Source organism: Artemia franciscana, unplaced genomic scaffold (genome assembly GCF_032884065.1).
Source record: "Artemia franciscana unplaced genomic scaffold, ASM3288406v1 PGA_scaffold_56, whole genome shotgun sequence".
In the NCBI taxonomy this organism is placed as follows: Eukaryota; Metazoa; Arthropoda; class Branchiopoda; order Anostraca; family Artemiidae; genus Artemia; species Artemia franciscana.
The window spans coordinates 373,648-394,217 of record NW_027062696.1 but is presented as its reverse complement, the minus strand read 5'-3'; the positions used below and the strand labels follow the sequence as shown (position 1 = coordinate 394,217).

Here is a 20,570-nt window from a genome sequence, read left to right as displayed (position 1 = left end):
TCACTCATATAATTTTTGCAAAATCATCTTCTCCACTCTATTAAACATAAAACCTTGTGGCTGATATTAATAGCTGTGTTTCCAACTTTTTCCCTTAAGACACCATCAACAAATTCACAAATCACTTCCTAAAATTATTCCATCCATCTTCTACTCTGTCAAATTCTAAGCTCTGCAGTTTAGTATTTAACTGTTCCTGGAAAGTTTTGTCTGAGATTTTCATCCCGGAAGCCTTCCGGAAGGTAGCTATCATTTCTGAATTTCAGCAATTGATTAACTCTAAATGCCACTAGATGGTGATATTTATTTTTAAAATCAATAACAACATCCTAGTATCTTGTATCGATTCTGCCTTTCCCTCGTTTACAATAATATAATTAATAAAGTTAGCAGGTCTTCACGTCATCTGAATGCTTTATTAACTTATTGACCATTTCATGGCATAGTACCGTATTGGTTATAACTAGATTCTTATGCCTACAAAATTGCAGCAGTTTTTCAACAATTACTGTTTCTTTTCTACACCAAATTTACGTAGGCAAGTTTGCATCAACAGACTCTAAGCGTTTCGTTCAATAGGACAAGTTTCAAATACTACTTTGATAAACAGTGCTGCAGAATGCCTTTTGAACTACAAAACCCAAATTCTGAAGAGTATTTCTAAGAAGTACTTTAAAGAATAACTGACAGGCTCTGTAAAAAGTAAAATTCTTTACGAAAGCCTCGTTATATGAAATATTACCAAGGTCATGAAGATCAATAAATCGAGACGGTTTTCAAATATTTATTAAAGGAAGCCAGTTTTTTGTGTTAAAATTTTTATCCTTTTCATACTCCTCTTAAATAAGGCCTATAGTTAAGTTGTACAAAGATCTTTTCACATTACTTTCAAATTCTTTTACATAGAACCTAGTTTTATGGAGAAACTGGATAGACTACTATATGAGAACCTTTAAAGTTCAAGCCTTGAAAAAGCTAAATGTTGATGACTTCAGTGTTTTTTTATTTCGTTCCAAGAATTTGGAAATCTAAAAACATCGTCATATGTTTTGTGCTTTACTTTATGGTCTGTTTATATGAAATATTCGGAGGATTTTTCCACTTTTAATTAAAATAGCTAATCTTTTTTATCTATAAAAAGCAGTATCTTACCCCTTCTTTATCCTGTCACAATTTCTGATCTTAAATACAACTTATGAAGGTCTTCTAATATATTTTCCAGTCATAATTTCAATTAATATTTAATTACTGCACTAACCAAACTCGCTTTTCCAGAGTTGTCAACACAGAAATAGATATTGAAAATGCAGCAAAAGGAAACAGACTGCTACATCAGTAATAATCGAGCTATAGACATAAGTTTGAACAAGAATCCCGAGAAAGACAAAGCAAAAAAAAATTGAAACCTAAACAGAAACTTACTTAAAAGAGGCGGAAGTCTATCAAATAGTTCGTTGTAGCAAATTGTAAGTAAAGTGTGAATCCAACAAATAGCAACTAAAACTCTAAAAAAAAAGTAATTTTGATGATACATCAAAAGAATTGGCTTTATATGGTAATTTCAAATATATACAGTAGAAAACCCTACTGTAGAGGTTTCAAACTTCCGTCTATAAAAAGGTTTGCAGTTTTTTTCCAAAAGAAAGATCAAAGATAAGTGCTTATTTGTTTGCTTATTTTTATTTTTCCCATGGGTGACCGTATCGAACCAATGGTCCTAGAAGATCAGAAGAAGGCTCTTTCAAACCGAGATCAAATGTTCCAGAAGCTAAGTCAAAACCTAAAGGGAACAGAAATTATCCCATAGGCGAGTGGGACTCCCCCTTTCCTCAATACGTGACTCTTCACGAGTGTGACTACCCCTTTCCTCAATGCCTGACTCTTTACGCTAAATATTGTGATTTTATAATGAATTCCAGAAGCCCCATAGGGGATGTACTATTAGAGCTACTAGTCCTTTCAAGACGTTATTACATGCACCTGGGTCTTGCGTAATACTATAGTACACTTGTAACGGTATAATAAACCTGATTGTTACATAACAGGGGCTTTTTTTCTACAAGATCTCTTTGGATGTTACGTAATAGGACTTGTTAGAATTCATGATCCGTTAGTCAAGACGCAGATGTTTGTTAAATAATAGTTTCTTTGATTGTTTAAAAGCCTAGGGATGAAGAGGGGACACCTTCAGGGGCCCACCAGTGGGGAAACGTTCAAGATACCGGGCCCTAGCAACCAATTCCTACGGGCCCTTAGCAGTATATTCTACCAGGGGTCCTAGCAACCAATTCCAATGGGGGACCTTAGTAACCAACTCTAACGGGGGAATAGCAACCAATTCCAACGAGGCCCCTAGTGAGAAATTCCACCGTGCTCTTAGCATTCAATGCTAACGGGAGCCTTAGTGAGACAAAGGGAGCCATAGTAACCAATTCCAACGGGAGGGGTGGTTGCAAGTAATTCCAACGTACCCCTAGCAACAAATTTCACCAGACTCTTAGCAACTAATTCCAACAAGGGGGCTCTAGTCAGCAATTCCACTGGGGCCTCTTGCATCCAATTCCAAAGAGGACCTTAGCAACCAATTCCAACGGAGACCCTAGCAGTAAATTCCTATAGGGCCCTAGGATTCAATTCCACCGGAGCCCCTACAGTCAATTCCAACGGGGGGCCCCCAATCAAGTGGAAGACCCCCATTTGTAACTGAGAATGACGAATTCTCACGTAACTTCTTTCTTCAGGCCCAGCAGAGAGGCCCTGCCTGTAACTGAGGAGGGCACAAACGTGGCTGTTACGTAAGGATGATGCACATGTTCGTGTTACATAATACTTTAAGAGATTTTTCTTTAAGATTTCATTTTTTTTCAAGGCTTTTTTCTCTTCCACATTTCATTTTCTTTCAAAGCGTGTTTTTCTCTTTGAGATTTCATTTTCTTTTAAGGCTTTTTCTCGGTGAACCTTTATAATCCAAAAATTTTTGTCCACAGTAGGATTAAAAAGAGATTCCCCCTCAACGGACTGGAGTGCTAGACAACTGGACCAAGAAAGCCTTCCTAATATTTTGATTCGCGAAATAGACTCTACGAAATAACCTATTCCCTGCACACTTTCTAGTAAGATTACATTTATCGAGTGTTTCCTATGTCCGGAATAATTGATATCCGGGGGAGAAAATCAAATACTGGAAATTGGTTAAATTTGACGTTCACCTGCGTGTTACAATCTTATCAATTTTCTAACGTGACCTAGACTGGTTACTTAGGTATTGAATCAGTATGGTATTATACAGCATTGGCTTTATATGTTCAGTTGCGTAAATGATTATGTATTGAAGATGCATCCCGGAACAACACATCTAAGAGACACAGACATTTGGAACGGAGGAGGGTTTTTATTAGTGGCAAATTTAAGCCATATTAAAAGATATATCTGAGATGTTTTAATGTTTATGCCTCGTTTCTATTGCTCTATTAGACGCATGTGCATGCTAAATTGTATTAGTTCAAATCTTAGTATTCGCAAAATTACATTTTGAATGAACCTAAAGTATCAGGCTTGATGCAGCAGAAGCCTCATTACTTGCACTAGCAATAACAAGAAAAAATGTCAACTTTACTGTACTTTTTCTTGCTAGTAAATGAAACTCGCAAACCGAGAAAAAGGATACACTTTTCTGCATTCTCTTATTTCTGAGAGGTCTTAATGACAATGCCATGTTTCTTTGAGCTAAGACTAGGCATTCTTGGGTGACAACCACACATTTGAATAATGTTTTTCTTCGTATTTCGAATAATCTCGTTAGAGGTAAACTTAAGCCCCATTAAGAGATATTTTTGAGGGTTCTTAATGAAATTGCCCTGTTGTTATTACTGGGTGTTAGATTTCAGCCCCCCTCCGTCAAAAAACTCTTTTAATATCTCCCACCTTAACTTTAAGCTGTAGAACGTGACACCCCCCCCCCGTGGCGATTCATGTCACCGTGGCAAACTAAGGATGGTACACAATAGCTTTTGGTGTGCATTATCACACCTAAAGTATTTTCAGACATTTTCCTACAAAAATAGCCATTTACACTAGAGTCAGTGATTTAAATTAAAGAAAAATTCCCAATAGTGTTTCTTGTGATGACCCCTAGCAATTGACGCCAGTGTGAAACTCAATGGCTAGAATATACAGCCCTCTGATGTGCATTGTCACGTATAAAGCATTTTCAAACATTTTCCTACAAAAATAACCATTTACACTAGAATCGATCATTTACACTGAAAGAAAAATTCCCAATAGCGTTTCTTCTGATGACTCTCAGCAATTGACGACTCTCCATTTTACTCTTTGAGGATCCAGGCCAAATAATTATTAAATAAATATAGAATGCAGACCCCGCCCCGCTGCCCGCAGGGCTCATGTACTGATACGCTTCGCTCTATATGTTATGCTACCTGTAAGCAAAATCAGAAGTTGCACTCAAATTTCGTCACAGGCCAATGTCACAACTCGAAAGTGAAAGTGAGCCATCTTGGATGTTTTTTTTATTTATCTTTCAAATTCCTAATACACAGAAATTACCAATCAGTATTTAAAATATAATTTCATTCATATTGTACAACCTTTTGCCTCGGCTTCAAAACCCGGCCCACTTTACTCATTTTTAATTTGTCCCATGGAGGAGGAGGGTCAACCAAAAATGGATGCGCTTCTAGAATTAGCATTTCTAAGTGCTATAGTATGGAAACTATGCTACTTTACAGCTTAGTTGCCAGTTTAGACAGCTTGTGACGAAAGTAAAGAATAACCGTAGATAGAAAGCAGAAGAAAACATCCTTCTTTAATAGGTACATTTTTTATCGTAACTGCCTGGCAATCCTTTCTCCTTCATTGTACTGATAAGCCTGGTCTTGACCTACGAAGTATACTAGTGACCTTCGAAGTGCGCTGAACGACTTTTGAAAGGTGCTAAAGCACAACCCATACTTTTTGTCTTACTAGAGGGCACTCAAGGGTGCTGATTGCGTGGTAAATGAGTTTTTTTAACATGATTCAGATGAGACTAGAAATAAATTTCTGAAGATTATGATTATGATTTTTGAAAATGGGAAAGTACAAGTACCGGACAATTTAAAGAAAACTCCTCTATAAGAAAGGTGATAAGATTGAGTACGAGAATTAAAAGGGCATTATAATGTTTTTTGTAGGAAGTCAATTACTTTTTGCACGTTTTCTGGTACAAAAGCTGACACCAGTGTAAATAACGTGGCCCATGGTGCCACTGTCAGTCCCGGCGTGCCACGGATTTTCCCGACATGGGGTATTTTCCCAACGTGGTCAATCCCGACGTGGGGTATTTTCCGTAGGGGAGGAGGTATTTTACACCAGGGGAAATTCCGGAGGGGGGATTTTCTGTGACTTGTAGCCCTCCCACGGGGACTGTGTGGTAGTAAGTGGTCCCCAAATACGTAGATATAACGTTTTTCGACTACGCTGAATAAAATGGCAATCTCAGAATTTTGATCCGTTTGGGAAAATAATTAGCGTGGGAGGGGGCCTAGGTGCCCTACAATTTTTTGGTCGCTTAAAAGGGTCACTAGAACTTTTCATTTCCGTTAAAATGAGCCCTCTCGCAACATTCTAAAACCACTGGGTCGATACGATCACCCCTGGAAAAAAAACCAACAAAAACAAACAAATAAACACGCATTCGTGATCTGCCTTCTGGCAAAAAATACAAAATTCCACATTTTAGTAAATAGGAGCTTGAAACTTCTATAATAAGGTTCTCTGATACGCTGAATCTGATGGTGTGATTTTCGTTAAGACTCTATGACTTTTAGGGGGTGTTTTCCCCTTATTTTCTAAAATAAGGCAAATTTTCTCAGGCTCTTAACTTTTGATGGGTAGGACTGATGACTTGATGAAACTTATATATTTAAAATCAGCATTAAAATGCGATTCTTTTAATGTAGCTATTGATATCAAAATTCCATTTTTTAGAGTTTTAGTTACTATTGAGCCGAGTCTCTCCTTATAACAGTTCGTTACCACGAACTGTTTGATACATACTTACTTGTACTTATACTTGTAGCGGGACCAGACAAGGACACGTCGCCCGGGAATTAAAACGGAATAGTTGTGGATATCAAGTCATGGTTAATTATAAAAAAAACCCAAGATAGATAGTCCTGAGAGTGAGAGGCAATTCTGGCATTAACCCCCCCCCCCCTATTAGGACTGTATAAAAATGATGTTAGCTCATTTTTTAATAGATATGTCTATCTATTATCTGTCCATGCGTCATTCCTAGGGCATTCCTTGGGCAGATTACGCATCGTTGACGCCCATTTGTCGCGATCTTGTGGCAACTCTTCAGCAAACCGGAGCCAGCAGCTCTCTCACTTTCTGCCAAATTTTCGAAATCTGTCAATAGGGTCGAGATCGTTTTTGGCAGTTCCCCACAGTTTATTTTGCAGGGAACAGCTCGCACACTTTTTGATCTCGCCACTATTCTAGGGTGCGAGATCGCTTCGCTTGAAACCGGGGATGGCGTAACAGGTACAACATTTCTGGGAGTATTTATTTCTTCATAGATGTTTCAGGGGAATTTGTTTAACCGACGGGTCCCTCCCCCCGCTGGCCCCTCCTCCTTTCTCGACACGGGCTTGAGACAGGCTCTAGCGGAGAAAAAATGAAAAAGCTTGAATGGCTTGACATCTTTTATCTCTAAGAAGTGTTTTTTTTTTTTATTCCTTCTGTCTAATACTGTAAAGAAACATATTCTAAAGAAAACACATCAAATCAATATACTACCCTTATAATTCCAAAAACAACTTAGGCGTCCTAATAGCTTTTGAACTAATAGTTCCTCAACATTTTTAAGAAGCACTTACCAAAGAAAAGACGAAAATCTTTCTCTCTCTGGAACACAATTCAAAGTACAGATAATCTTTAAGCCTTTCAAAACGCCAATTCCCGATAAATCTCATTCTATCATCGCAGTAAAATCTGTAGGTCAAATTTTACGAGTGAAATAAGTTCTAAAGAAGAGAAAATACTAACTAGAATAAAAGATGGAATAGCTGGAATAGTTTAGTTACGAATAGTTTAATTACGATATATATATATATATATATATATATATATATATATATATATATATATATATATATATATATATATATATATATATATATATATATATATATATATATATATATATATATATATATATCAGTGCTGTCACTTACTTGAAGTACTTTTACTTGAAGTACTACTTAAGTAAAATTTTCCATTACTTGTACTTGTACTTAAGTAAAAACTCTAGAGTGTACTTATTACTTGATACTTAAGTAAGATTACAGAATACTTAGTACTTAAGATACTTTTAATGTACTTGTTTTTCAAATACTTTACCTTTGACATGGAAATTTTGTGTGTGTGTGCTTTGGCAATGTACAAGAGAACATCACCTTTAGATTTAGAGCAAACTCAGATATAGCTTTTGTGTGTCTGTGTTTTGGCAATGTACAAGAAAACATCACCATTTAGATTTAAAGTAAACTCAGATATAGCTCCATGCCCTCTAGGGAATTCTAGCTGGATCCAATGCAGTGGTATTTTGTCAAATTCATTCCAGCAAATTCAGACGAATCTGACTTCAGATTTGTCACTCCATTCATAAGTTATAGGCCCTACTAAATTAAAGGAAAACTCAACTTTCTTAATGCTTGAAACTCTCTCCCCCTCACCCTATTTGAGATAGGGTTTGTGATACCAGGACTTGATATGAGCCCTGATCTTAGGCATCTTTGGTCTAGTTTTCATTCGGATCCATTACTCCATTTGCAAGTTATACTAAATTAAACAGAAAACTTAACTTTTCCAGGAATTAAAACCCACTGCCCCTTGTTAAATTTGAGCTAGGGTCTTTATCTCAAAACTTGATATGTGTCATGGTCTTAGGCCTCTTTGGTTCAATTTTCATTCAGATCTATCACTTAAGTCGCAAGTTACTCTGAATTTAATGAAAAACTGTTTTTAGCAGGTAAAGCCTTCTCCCCCCTGTTTTAGTTGAGCTACGGTCTTCATCTTTCAACTTGATGTGTCTCATGATCCTTGGCACCAAATCTGGCCATCAAAATTTTCATCCAAATCCAACCAGCATTTCTCCCCCTATACGTGATTACACAGACGGATGGACAGACAGACAGACGGATGGGCAGATTTTGCAACATCTTAGGTAGCCATGTTGGCTAATTGGATCCAAAAAAGGAAAACGTTGGCATATCATCATCCAGGTATCATCACCTATTTGGATAGTGGAAAATATCCATCAAGATAGGTTTTTGAGACCAAATTCAAGTTTTTCATTTAATTCACTGTAACTTGCATATGGAAATGAATTTCGATGAAAATTGAATAAAGATGCCTAAGAGTATGATATGCATTGAGTTCTGGGATGGAGACCCAAGCTTAATTAAAAGTTGAGTTTTTCATTTCATTCAGTTTAGCTTGTGAAGCTAGTCCAAAGATGACTAGGATCAGGGCTTATATTGAGCTCCGATATCACAAGCCCTATCTAAAATAGGGCAAGGGGGAGGGGGTTTCAAGTTTTAAGAAAGTCGAGTTTTCCTTCAGTTTAGTTAGGGCCTATAGCTACTTCCACCCATGGCTTGCTCAAAGCCTGGAAATAACCCTTTTCCAAAATAAGTCATACTGAAGCTAACCTTCAACCAAATATCCCATTCCCAGAGAAAAATTACTTTGTATGGCACTTGGGATTTATAGGACAATAAAATTTGTCAGGTGTATCAGGGACCAGACCAGATTAAATTTGAAATAGTTGTTTCTCTGATTTGACCATCTGGGAGGGGGGAGTGGGAGGACGGTTAATTTGGAAAAACTAGATCAGATCTTAATTGCAAAGGAGGAGGATATTGCAAATTCCTCCTCCAGCTTCCTAGATGGCACCAAAACAGAAAAAAATTGCTCGATTTGGTTTAATAGAATGCCTTCTTGGATTTGGTCTTCCAGTGATGATTTATGTAAAAAAGACTATCTACTTTATTCACATTTATGATCCTCTGCAGCTTTTGTTCCATATTGATACTGGTTAATTAGTCCATGTTGTCTTTTGTTAGTTTGAATTTTTTTTTTCTTGCTGTTTATCGCTTTTGTTTATTTATAGTACTCCATACTTTGTGTTTTTTTATACTTTTATGGACAATAAAGTTAATTCATTGATTCATTCATTCATTCTGCAGTTTGACCAACTGTATGGAATGCGTCTGAATCAGTGGGCTTGCTGCAGTCCCGTGATTTTATAATATATGTTTGTAGGGTGTTTTACTGACCATCTGAATTGACTACACAGTATGCGGCTTGCTTGAGTGAAAACCAGCCAAAGGATATAGATGCCATACATTTTCATAGCATGTCTGAAATTTAACTTGAAAACTTCAGGCAGTTTCCTTGTAAAGGTGCAGAGGGCGAGACATGTCATCAATTTATTTTCAATTTTTGATTATTGAGCTTTGATTTCTCTTATTAAAAAAGTCTGCAACTGACTCACTTGGCTCCTTACTTTTAAATTTGAGTTTTTTTGTTGCTAAGTTTTTTACTTATTGAATCAGAGAATGAACTACGTTATTATCTTTTATCTGTTTTAAAGCCAATCCAAAGTTTATTTTTCTATTTTCAATAATTTTTCCACCATTCCGACATATTTCAGAATAACCCTGTATTTTTTCAAATGTGCTAGATTTGACTGAACACCAATCACCAGAAGTTCAACTCTATGTGCACTGTATTAATCCTGTCATGTGATCTGTCTGATCCAATCAGAAGTTTTTTGACTGCACTTAATTGTTTTGATAGTCTTTTTCTTTCAAGCTGTTGTGTTGAAAATTGGTTCAAATTATTTTTTGGACTTTGTTGGGTGTCTACCAGCCAAACAAGGGAAAAAACATTTTCAATATTTTTTTTTATCATTCCCACATGTTTCAGAACAACCCTGTATTTTTTCAAACGTGCCAGATTTGACCAAACACTAATTGCCAGAAGTTAAACTCTACGTGCACTGTGTTAATCCTGTCATGTGATATGTCTGATCCAATCAGAAGTTTTTTGATTGCACTTAATTGTTTTGATAGTCTTTTTCTTTCAAGCTGTTGTGTTGAAAATTGGTTCAAATTATTTTTTGGACTTTGTTGGGTGTCTACCAGCCAAACAAGGGAAAAAAACATTTTCAATATTTGTTTTTATCATTCCCACATGTTTCAGAACAACCCTGTATTTTTTCAGACGTGCCAGATTTGACCGAACACTAATTGCCAGAAGTTCAACTCTACGTGCACTGTGTTAATCCTGTCATGTGATATGTCTGATCCAATCAAGAGTTTTTTGACTCCACTTAATTGTTTTGATAGTCTTTTCCTTTCAAGTCGTTGTGTTGAAAATTGGTTAAGATTATTTTCTTGGACTTCATTTGGTGTGTGCCAGCCAAACAAGGGAAACAGTTAAAAATGATAAAACGGAAATTCTGGTTCTTGATTAAGATTTACAAGAGAGGAATGAAAGGGGATATTTTATAGACAAGGGAAGGGGCTAAGAAGTCTTCAGAATGGCTTTAAAAAAAGGTAGCATGGGCTTTATATCAGAAATATATATATATATATATATATATATATATATATATATATATATATATATATATATATATATATATATATATATATATATATCTATATATATAAAAATAAGTTGTCTGTGTGTGGATCTGTGGATCGGGTGACGTCATGTTTCGGCTGACGTCATGAAATTAGTTGCCATCATTTTTGCTTTGAAGGTGACGTCATTCAAGTTATATAAGACATATGTTCGCCGTCATGTTTCGGCTGACGTCATGAAATTAGTTGCCATCATTTTTGCTTTGAAGGCGTGACGTCATTCAAGTTATATAAGACGTATGTTCGCGTAGAATTCTATTAATGTTTAAGTTTATAATGACTGATGAAGATGCTCAAAGAGTCTATGCCAAAAAACTTGCTGCTGATAGAGAAAGTCAGAAAAGAAAGCGTGCCGAGGAACTACCAGAGCAACGCGAAAGCAGACTTGCTGCTAAAAGAGAAAGTGAAAAAAGAAGGCGTGCCGAGGAATCAAAAGACCAGCAGGGAAACAGGCTTGAGGCTGATAGAGAAAGAAAGAACAGAAAGCATGCCGAGGAACTACCAGAGCAACGCAGAAGCAGACTTGCTGCTAAAAGAGAAAGTGAAAAAAGAAGGCGTGCCGAGGAACTACTAGAGCAACGCAGAAGCAGACTTGCTGCTAAAAGAGAAAGTGAAAAAAGAAGGCGTGCCGAGGAATCAAAAGACCAGCAGGGAAACAGGCTTGCTGCTGATAGAGAAAGTAAGAAAAGAAAGCGTGCCGAGGAATCAGAGCAATCTGAAAGTTATCGCCTGGCATTCAGGTACAACCCAGTCGATGATTATAGCTTGAGTAGATGTGTTCAAATCGGGACAATGTCTAAAATTTGTCCCTATTGCAAGGCCTTGAAATTCAATGGTGAAACAATGGGAATGTGTTGCGCCTCAGGAAAAGTTAAACTTCCTCTATTGGCTGCACCACCAGAGCCATTGAAGACTTTCCTTACTGGAACTACGTCAGAATCTAAGCGTTTTTTGTCAAAAATCAGACAATACAACTCATGTTTCCAAATGACGTCGTTTGGAGCCCAAATCGAAAATCCAGATCAATTTATGTCTACTTTCAAAGTAAAAGGGCAAATTTATCATAAAGCAGGGTCCCTTCTACCATTCTCAGGCGAGAATCATAAATTTTTACAATTGTACTTCATCAGTGATAGAAATTCTGAATTGAATGCACGTTGCGAAATTTCTCCCAACGTTGAAAGGACAATCGTTTCCCAATTGCAACATCTTTTCCACGAAAATAATAAGTTGGTGCGTCTGTTCAAAACAGCCATCGATTTGATGCCTACTGATACTCATAAAATTGTTATTTCCGCTGACAAAACGCCTCCTGGCCAACATGTGCGTAGATACAATGCTCCGACTATCGACGAAGTGGCAATCGTTATGGTCGGTGATCAGTTTTTACCTCGAGATATTATTCTTCATAAGCGAAACGCTCAGTTGTTAAGAATTGCTGAAACTCATCGATGCTACGATGCCCTACAATACCCTATCATTTTTTGGGATGGAGCCGACGGCTATCACTTTAATATTAAATTGATGAATCCAGCCACTAACAAAGAAATGAATAAGAAATGCAGTGCAATGCATTATTATTCCTATAGACTAATGATTCGGCAGGATGAAGAAAATTATATTTTAAAATGCCGTGAATTGTTTCACCAATTTATCGTTGATATGTATGCTAAAATTGAATCAGAACGTTTGCTATATATCCGCCTGAATCAGACCAAGCTCCGCTCTGAACAATACATTCATTTGCGAGATGCAGTTATAAATGACGGTAATACCACAAACGTTGGAAGATTAACAATTTTACCTTCGTCATATGCTGGCAGTCCCCGTCATATGCATGAATATGCTCAAGATGCTATTGCGTATGTTCGTCTCTATGGTCATCCAGATTTATTTATTACATTTACATGTAATCAATCTTGGGACGAGATACTGCAGCTTTTACTTCAAGGACAATCGGCGGTTCATAGGCATGACATTACGGCACGTGTCTTCCGGCAAAAGTTGAAATCACTGATAAACTACCTTGTAAAACATGAAGTGTTTGGGTCAGTGCGATGCTGGATGTACTCAGTGGAATGGCAAAAACGAGGTTTGCCACACGCACATATACTAATCTGGCTACATAAAAAAAATTACTTCAAACGAAATTGATGATGTGATTTCCGCTGAAATACCTGATAAAAATGTCGATAAGGGGTTACATGATATTATTGTAAAAAATATGATACATGGACCTTGCGGTGCACTGAACGAAAATTCACCATGCATGGCCAAAGGAAGGTGCACAAAGCAATATCCTCGACTTTTAGTACCCAAAACAATTACTGGCAATGATGGTTACCCACAATATAGAAGAAGATCTACTGAAGATGGCGGTAAAACAGCAATAATAAAGAAGCGTAACGGTACCACCATCGAAGTAGATAACCAGTGGGTTGTTCCATATTCCCCTTTATTATCAAAAACATTTAATGCACACATAAACGTTGAATACTGTAACTCCGTAAAGGCAATCAAATACATATGTAAATACGTCAACAAAGGCAGTGACATGGCAGTTTTTGGCTTGCAGTCCGAAATCAAAGATTTCGATGAAATCGTAGAATATCAGGCTGGATGATACATAAGCAGTAATGAAGCTGTTTGGCGAATTCTTTCATTTCCGATACATGAACGTAGTCCAGCTGTTGTTCACTTAGCGGTACATTTACAGAATGGTCAACGTGTTTATTTCACGGAAACCAACGTGCAACAAAGAGTCCTGAATCCACCGGATACAACATTAACAGCTTTTTTTTCGCTTTGCAAAAATGATTCTTTTGCAAAAAAACTGCTGTATACTGAAGTGCCTTCGTATTACACGTGGAATACTAAAAATAAAGTATTTGAACGTCGAAAACAGGGTAAGTCAGTCGACGGCCAACCTACCATCTTCAAAGATACCACGATAGGAAGACTCTACACCGTTCACCCCAATCAACATGAATGCTTCTTTCTACGCCTGCTTTTGGTGAATGTACCCGGTCCGACATCCTTTGAGTATTTGAGGACTGTAAATGGTACTATACATGACACTTACCGTAGTGCATGCCAAGCTCTGAATTTATTGGAGAATGACCAACACTGGGATAACTGCATCAATGACGCGTACGAAACGTCAACCCCAAGTCAAATTCGTGCATTGTTTGGCATCATTTTAACAACTTGCTCTCCATCAGCTCCTACAGATTTATGGGAAAAATATAAGTCAAAAATGTCCGAAGATATACTTCATCGAAAACAGTTAGAGACGTCAGACATGACTTTTGATTTTACACCAGAAATTTATAACTACACTTTAGTTGTTATAGAAGATTTTTGCATAAGTATGGCAAACAAACCTCTTAAGGGTTTGGGAATGCCTTCACCTAACCGTATCGCTGCTGTTTCGACATGTGTAGAATTGGATCGTGAACAAAGTTACAGTACGAGTGATATATTGTCGTATGTACAAAATAACATTTCCAAGTTAACGTCGGAACAAAAAGATATTTATGATACGATAATGCATTGTGTCGATAACAACGTTGGAGAAATTTTCTTTTTGGATGCGCCAGGAGGTACTGGTAAAACGTTTGTGATAAAACTGATTCTGGCATCAATTCGATCTAAAAATGATATAGCGTTGGCAATTGCGTCGTCCAGAATAGCCGCAACATTGCTGCCTGGTGGAAGAACTGCTCATTCCGCTTTGAAATTGCCTCTGAACTTGCATTCTACAGAAACTCCCACGTGCAATATTTCCAAATCATCTGGGATGGGTAAAGTATTGCAGCAATGCAAACTTATTATTTGGGATGAGTGCACAATGGCACACAAAAAATCGCTCGAGGCTGTGGATCAATGCTTGAAAGATTTGCGAGGGAAGTCGAAAACCTGTGGCAGCACCTTAATATTGCTTGCGTGAGATTTCAGGCAAACATTACCTATAATACCTAGATCAACTCCTGCAGACGAAATGAATGCTTGCCTGAAAAATTCTAATTTATGGGCACACGTAAAAACATTAAAATTAACTACAAATATGCGTGTCCGATTGCAAAACGATGACTCTGGTCAAACATTTTCAGATCAATTGCTGGCAATGGGAAACGGAAAGCTCCCAGTAGACTCAATTTCAGGACGTATACAACTACCTGCTGATTTCTGTAATTTAGTGACGTCCAAAAAAGAATTGATTGAAAAAGTATTTCCGAATATTCTAAAAAATTATAAAAATAATAAATGGCTAAGTGAAAGAGCGATTCTCGCACCCAAAAATATAGACGTCCAAGAAATCAACAATATTGTTTTGACCAAGATTCAAGACCAGGCAGTCCTTTACAAGTCAGTCGACACAGTTTTGGAACCAAATGAAGCGGTTAATTATCCATCTGAATTTTTAAATTCCATAGATCTTTCAGGGTTTCCACCACACGTGCTACAACTAAAAATAGGCGTACCAATAATACTTTTAAGAAATATAAACCCACCAAAGCTTTGCAATGGCACTCGACTTGCCGTAAAAAAAAAAAGGAAAACCTAATAGAGGCCACAATCCTGACAGGGCCTTTTGAGGGTGAGGCTGTTCTTATTCCTCGCATTCCCATGATTCCAACAGATCTGCCTTTTCAATTTAAAAGATTGCAATTCCCAATTCGATTAGCATTTGCAATCACCATTAACAAAGCTCAAGGTCAATCATTAGAAAAATGTGGTATAGATCTTAATACTGATTGTTTTTCCCATGGACAATTGTACGTTGCATGTTCGAGGGTCGGTAAACCTGACAATCTATTTATATGCAGCGAGAATTGGACAGCGAAGAATGTTGTATATTCGCAAGTTTTGCGCAGTTAATTTGTATTTCGGAACCAAATGAAGCGGTTAATTATCCATCTGAATTTTTAAATTCCATAGATCCTTCAGGGTGTCCACCACACCTGCTACAACTAAAAATAGGCGTACCAATAATACTGTTAAGAAATATCAACCCACCAAAGCTTTGCAATGGCACGCGACTTGCCGTAAAAAAAAAACAATGGAAAACCTAATAGATGCCACAATCTTGACAGGGCCTTATGAGGATGAGGCTGTTCTTATTCCTCGCATTCCCATGATTCCAACGGATCCGCTTTTTCAATTTAAAAGATTGCAATTCCCAATTCGATTAGCATTTGCAACCACCATCAACAAAGCTCAAGGGCAATCACTAGAAAAATGCGGTATAGATCTTAATACAGATTGCTTTACCAATGTACAATTGTATGTTGCATCTTTGAGGGTCGGTAAACCTGACAATCTATTTATACGCACAGACAATGGGACAGAGAAGACTGTTGTATATTCACAAGTTTTACGTAGTTAATTTGTATTGTATCTATCTATTTATCTATCTATATAAAAACGAGTTGTGTGTATGCATGTTTGTTTGTTTGTAAAAAGAGCGTTTGCATATGACGTCATTATTAGTACATACGGCTTTGTATATGGACAGACAATGGGAAAGCCAAGAATGTTGTATATTCGCAATTTTTACGTTGTTTGAAACACATATATAAATCTATCTATATTCACAGGTGGGACACAGGGACACAACTACAATGGCGCGTAACTACAATGGCGCGTAACTAATATGGCGCGTAACGACTTACGCGCGCGGGGGGGGTTGGGGGGGCGCGAAGCGCCCCAACAACTAGGTGTTGGGGTGGCGCGAAGCGCCACCCCAACAGCTAGTATATATATATATATATATATATATATATATATATATATATATATATATATATATATATATATATATATATATATATATATATATATATATATATATATATAAAATATATATATATATATATATATAAATATATATATATATATATATATATATATATATATATATATATATATATATATATTATATATATATATATACATATATATATATATCTATATATATAAAAATAAGTTGTCTGTCTGTGGATCAGGTGAAGTCATGTTTCTGTGTCGGCTGACGTCATGAAATTAGTTGTCGTCATTTTTGCTTTGACGATGACGTCATTCAAGTTATATAAGACATATGTTCACGTAGAAATCTATTAATGTTTAAGTTTACAATGACTGATGAAGATGCTCAAAGTGTCTATGCCAAAAAACTTGCTGCTGATAGTTCCTCGGCACGCTTTCTTTTCTGTCTTTCTCTATCAGCAGCAAGTTTTTTGGCATAAACTCTTTGAGCATCTTCATCAGTCATTGTAAACTTAAACATTAATAGATTTCTACGTGAACATATGTCTTATATAACTTGAATGACGTCCTTGTCAAAGCAAAAATGACGGCAACTAATTTCATGACTTAATTTCAGAACTCAATTTCTGTGTTGACTGACGTCATGAAATTAGTTGTCGTCATTTTTGTTATGACGATGCTTAGTATATTGTAAAACACATTAATTTGGTTAATAATATACCATTTAAAACACCAAAATGAACATGCTGGAGTAGTCACTCGGTGAGAGAGGGTGTCAGAACGGAGAATGAAGGTCCCAGGTTCAAATCCTGGTTAGGCTAAAAACGGTAAAAATCTAAAAACTAAAAAAAAAACTGAAAAAACAAAAAAGGCAAAAACTACAAAAAAAAACTAAAAACTAATAAAAAAAATTAAGAATAAAAATAAAAAAAAATAAAAAAGATAAAAACTAAAAAAAAAAGTAAAAAGAAAAAACGAAAAAAAACTAAAAAAGCTAAAAAAAAGGTAAAAACCAATAAAAAACTGAAAAGAAAAAAAGGAATAAAACTAAAAAAATTTTCATCTAAAAAACTAAAAAAAACTAAAAAAGGTAAAAACTAAAAGAACTAAAAAGAAAAAAAACTAAAAAAAGGAAAAAAACTGAAAAATAAAGGAGAAAAAGAAAACTAAAAAAATATAAATAAAAATAAAAAACTAAAAAGATAAAAACTTCAAAAAAAACTAAAAAGAAAAAAGAAAAAAACTAAAAAACCTAAAAAAAGGTCAAAACCAATAAAAAAAAACTAAAAGGAAAAAAAAGGAAAAAATTAAAAATTTATTTCATCATATACCAATTCAAAAACGAATGTATACCGGGATGACGACCGGGCCACAGGGAATATAAATGACACAACTACAACGGGGACGCCGGGGGGCACAGGGGGATATAAATGACGACCGGGACACCGGGACACAAGGAATATAAATGACGCCCGGGACACTCAAAGAGAAATCAGAGACTGGAACAACGGGACACAAATGACGACCGGGACACAGGGACATAACTACAAAGGGGACGCCGGGGTGCACAGGGGGATATATAAATGACGATGGCGACTCAGGGAATGGTCGATTAGCAATCACCATCAACAAAGCTGATCATGAGGTATAATCATGAGGTATAGATCTGAATACGGATTGTTTTCCCATTGACCATTATATGTTGCATGTTCAAGAGTCGGTAAACCTGACAATCCATTTATATGCACAGACAATGGGACAGCAAAGAATGTTGTATATTCGCAAGTTTTACGTAGTTAAAAACATATATATATATATATATATATATATATATATATATATATATATATATATATATATATATATATATATATATATATATATATATATATATATATATATATATATATATATATATATATATATATATATATATATATATATATATAATATATATATATATATATATATATATATATATATATATATATATATATATATATATATATATATATCTATATTCACAGGTGGGACATAGGGAAACAACTACAATGGCGCGTAACTAATATGGCGCGTAACGACTTACGCGCGCGGGGGGGCTTGGGGGGGGGGGGCGCGAAGCGCCCCCACCAACTAGGTGTTGGGGTGGCGCGAAGCGCCACCCCAACAGCTAGTATATATATATATACATATATATATATGTATATATTATATATATATATATATATATATATATATATATATATATATATATATATATGAAGTAGCACTTGAAGTAATACTTAAGTACAATTTTGGCAAGTACTTGATATTTGATACTTAAGTAAGAATTTGGAAAGTACTTATTACTTGATATTTCAGTAAAAAACAATGAGTACTTAATACTTGATACTTAAGTAAAAATTTGGAGTACTTGTTGCATATATATATATACTAGCTGTTGGTGTGGTGCGAAGCGCCACACCAACACTTAGTTGGTGGGGGCACTTCGCGCCCCCCAAGCCCCCAACACGCGTAAGTCTTTACGCGCCATATTAGTTACGCGTCATTGTAGTTGTGTCCCTTTGTACCACCTGTGAATATATCTATATATATAAAAATAAGTTGTCTGTGTGTGGATCTGTGGATCAGGTGACGTCACACTAAATTATTTCATACTAATACAAAAGAAGAAAAAAACTAAAAAAGGTAAAAACTACAAAAAAAACTAAAAAGAAAAAAAAACTAAAAAAGCTAAAAAACTAAAAAAAACTAAAAAAAGGTAAAAATCTAATAACTAAAAAAAAACTGAAAAAAATAAAAAAAGGCAAAAACTACAAAAAAAATAAAAACTAATAAAAAAACTAAAAAAGCTAAAAAACTAAAAAAACTAAAAAAAACTAAAAAAAGGTAAAAAACTAAAAAAAAACTAAAAACTAAAAAAGAAAAAAACTAAAAAAAGGAAAAAACTGAAAAATAAAAGAGAAAAAGAAAACTAAAAAAATATGAATAAATATATATAAAAATAAGTTGTTTGTGGGTTATGTCTGTCTGTCTGTCTGTCGAGTGACGTCGTGTTTGTCCGCATATGACGTCTGAATTATTTCACACTAATACAAAAGAAGAAAAAAAACTAAAAAAGGTAAAAACTACAAAAAAAACTAAAAAGAAAAAAAACTAAAAAAGCTAAAAAACTAAAAAAAAACTAAAAAAAGGTTAAAAAACTAAAAACTAAAAAAAACTGAAAAAACTAAAAAAAGGCAAAAACTAAAAAAAAAAACTAAAAACTAATGAAAAAACTAAAAAAGCTAAAAAACTAAAAAAACTAAAAAAAGGTAAAAAACAAAAAAAAACTAAAAACTAAAAAAGAAAAAACTAAAAAAAAGGAAAAAACTGAAAAATAAGAGAAAAAGAAAACTAAAAAAATATTAATAAATACAAAAAATATAAATATAAATATAATATAAATTAGCAATCAACAAAGCACCGAGACACAAATGACGACCGGGACAAAGGGAGTATAAATGACGACCAGGACATAAGTAAAAAAAAAAATAAAAAAACTAAAAAATGGTAAAAACTACAAAAAAACTAAAAACTAATAAAAAAACAAAAAAAATCTAAAAATCTGAATAAACTAAAAAAGAAAAAAAAGAAAAAAGGAAAAAAATAAAGGAGAAAAACAAAACTAAAAAACGAATGTATATACAGACCGGGACACCAGGATACAAATGACCACCGGGACACAGGGAATATAAATGACGACCGGGACACAGGGACACAACTACAATGGGGACGCCGGGGGGCACAGGGGGATATAAATGACGACCGGGACACCGGGACACAAGGAATATAAATGACGCCCGGGACACTCAAAGAGAAATCACAGACTGGAACACCGGGACACAAATGACGACCGGGACACAGGGAATATAAATGACGACCGGGACACAGGGACATAACTACAAAGGGGACGCCGGGGTGCACAGGGGGATATATAAATGACGATGGCGACTCAGGGAATGGTCGATTAGCAATCACCATCAACAAAGCTCAAGGGCAATCATTAGAATCATGAGGTATAGATCTGAATACGGATTGTTT

General features: G+C 35.5%; 1 protein-coding gene across 2 annotated transcripts in view; it reads right to left on the bottom strand.

Annotated features, from left to right (window-relative positions):
• Positions 1–20,570, bottom strand: part of LOC136042025 (uncharacterized) — a 118,820-nt gene that overhangs the window by 69,392 nt on the left and 28,858 nt on the right. The window contains exon 1 of one of the 2 annotated variants that reach the window (XM_065726879.1): positions 1,423–1,549. The exons of the other annotated variant lie outside the window; for it this stretch is intronic. Coding sequence (XP_065582951.1) covers positions 1,423–1,534 — 112 coding nt within the window. The 5' untranslated portion in view covers positions 1,535–1,549. Of the gene's footprint in view, positions 1–1,422; positions 1,550–20,570 lie in introns of those variants that run through there. 2 annotated transcript variants of the gene reach the window in all.